Here is a 2,083-nt window from a genome sequence, read left to right as displayed (position 1 = left end):
ATATCTAACACCACAAAATCGGCAGGAAATATGAAATCTCCCACTTTCACCAACAAGTCCTCAACTATCCCATGAGGGAATTTAAAAGTTCGATCTGCCAATTGGAGGGCCATTCTTGTTGGTTTGGTTTCCTCAATCTTCATTCTTCTCATCATTGTTAGAGACATCAAATTGATACTGGCCCCTAAGTCACACAAGGCCTTCTCCACCATGACTTCTCCTATGATGCAGGGGATTTGGAAACTGCCTGGATCCTTCAATTTCTGAGGCAATTTATGTTGAATGATGGCACTGCATTCTTCAGTTAACAACACAGTTTCCTCATTTCTCCAGCTTCTCTTCTTGGTCATTAATTCCTTTAAGAATTTTGCATAGAGTGGCATTTGCTCTATTGCCTCAGCAAACGGAATGTTGATTTGAAGCTTCTTGAAAATTTCCAAGAATCTGGAGAATTGGCCATCCTTTTCACTTTTCATCAAACGTTGGGGATATGGTGCTTTAGGTGTATAAGGCTTCAGGACCTCCTTTTCTTTTTCTTTTGTTGCAGACGGTGTAAAAGATTGTCCTTGTTCCTTGTCTCTCACATTTTCCTTTGCTTCATCCTCTGTGGTTTCCTTTGAGATCTCCTTTAGATTCTTTCCACTTCTGAGGGTTATGGCCTTACATTCTTCCCTTGCAATAGTCTTGGCAGCATGAGAAACGCTTGGCCCAGGGGTTTGCTTAGACAAATACACAATTTGATTTTCTAGCTTCTGGATGGCAGCTTCTTGGTTTTGCAGGTTAGAATTTACTTCTTCCTTAAAGGCTTTCAATTCGGTTATGTCTTGACTCATGGTTGCAAGCATTCCTTCTATCCTGTTTAATTGATCTTGAAATTGTTGGTTCGGATTAGGTTGGGTAGGTTGATTATTTTGGCCATGATATGATGGTTGGGAGTAAGTGTTTTGTGTGGCTTGGCCGGTTAGGCAACCGCAAAGAAGGCTCAACCCAACTATCCTCGATGTGGTAAAGAAAGAGGTCACGAGATTACTTGATGCGGGTATCATATACCCAATTTCTGACAGTGAGTGGGTGAGCCCAGTCCAGGTTGTTCCTAAGAAATCGGGCATCACTGCGGTAAAAAAGGATGATAGTGAAGTGGTCACCAAGAGAGTACAAAATGCATGGCATGTGTGCATTGATTATAGAAGATTGAACGCCGCTACAAGGAAGGACCACTACCCTTTACCCTTTATCGATCAGATGTTGGACCGTTTGGCGGGTAAATCCGATTATTGCTTTCTTGATGGATTCACTGGTTACTTCCAGATTCACATTGCTCCTGAAGATCAGGAAAATACCACATTCACCTGCCCTTTTGGCACCTTTGCCTATAAAAGGATACCATTTGGACTATGTAATGCACCTGCTACTTTTCAGCGGTGTATGACGAGTGTCTTTTCTGATCTAATGGAGAATTATCTGGAAGTCTTTATGGGCGACTTCAGTGTTTATGTAACTTCATTTGATTGTTGCTTGGAAAACTTGGCCAAGGTTTTAGCTAGATGTGTTAACACCAACCTTGTCTTAAATTTTGAAAAATGTCACTTTATGGTAAGACAAGGTATAGTGTTAGGACATGTAATATCTCATGAAGGCATTTTTGTAGACCCGGCCAAGGTCGATGTTATCACCACTTTACCTCACCCCTCATCTGTGAGGGAGGTCCGCTCGTTTTTAGGACATGCAGGTTTCTATAGGCGCTTTATTAAAGATTTCAGCAAGATTGCCTTGCCATTGTCGCGCCTACTCCAAAAAGATGTGGACTTTGAGTTTGACATTGAATGTGTGAAAGCTTTTGAAGAGCTAAGGAGAGCTCTTACCACAACACCGATTGTGCGAGGCCCCAACTGGACGTTGCCATTTGAGATAATGTGCGATGCGTCAAACCATGCTATAGGTGCCGCGCTTGCACAGCGCGATGGTAAACTCCCTTATGTCATTGCTTACTCTTCTAAAACACTGGATGCAGCACAATCCAACAATACCACTACTGAAAAGGAACTCCTAGCTATTGTTCATGCTTTAGATAAATTCAGATCTT

The 2,083-nt window shown here is 42.1% G+C and overlaps 1 protein-coding gene across 1 annotated transcript; it reads right to left on the bottom strand.

Annotated features, from left to right (window-relative positions):
* Positions 274-833, bottom strand: LOC107633184. Its single transcript, XM_016336821.1, has 2 exons — positions 396-833; positions 274-291 (listed from the first exon to the last, which is right to left on the bottom strand). The coding sequence occupies exons 1-2, from the start codon at positions 831-833 to the stop codon at positions 274-276; spliced, it is 456 nt and encodes a 151-aa protein (XP_016192307.1).

The sequence above is a fragment of the Arachis ipaensis genome, chromosome B03 (genome assembly GCF_000816755.2).
Source record: "Arachis ipaensis cultivar K30076 chromosome B03, Araip1.1, whole genome shotgun sequence".
Classification (NCBI taxonomy): domain Eukaryota; kingdom Viridiplantae; phylum Streptophyta; class Magnoliopsida; order Fabales; family Fabaceae; genus Arachis; species Arachis ipaensis.
The sequence above is the reverse complement of the archived record's forward strand: the minus strand, read 5'-3'. Positions and strand labels throughout refer to the sequence as shown.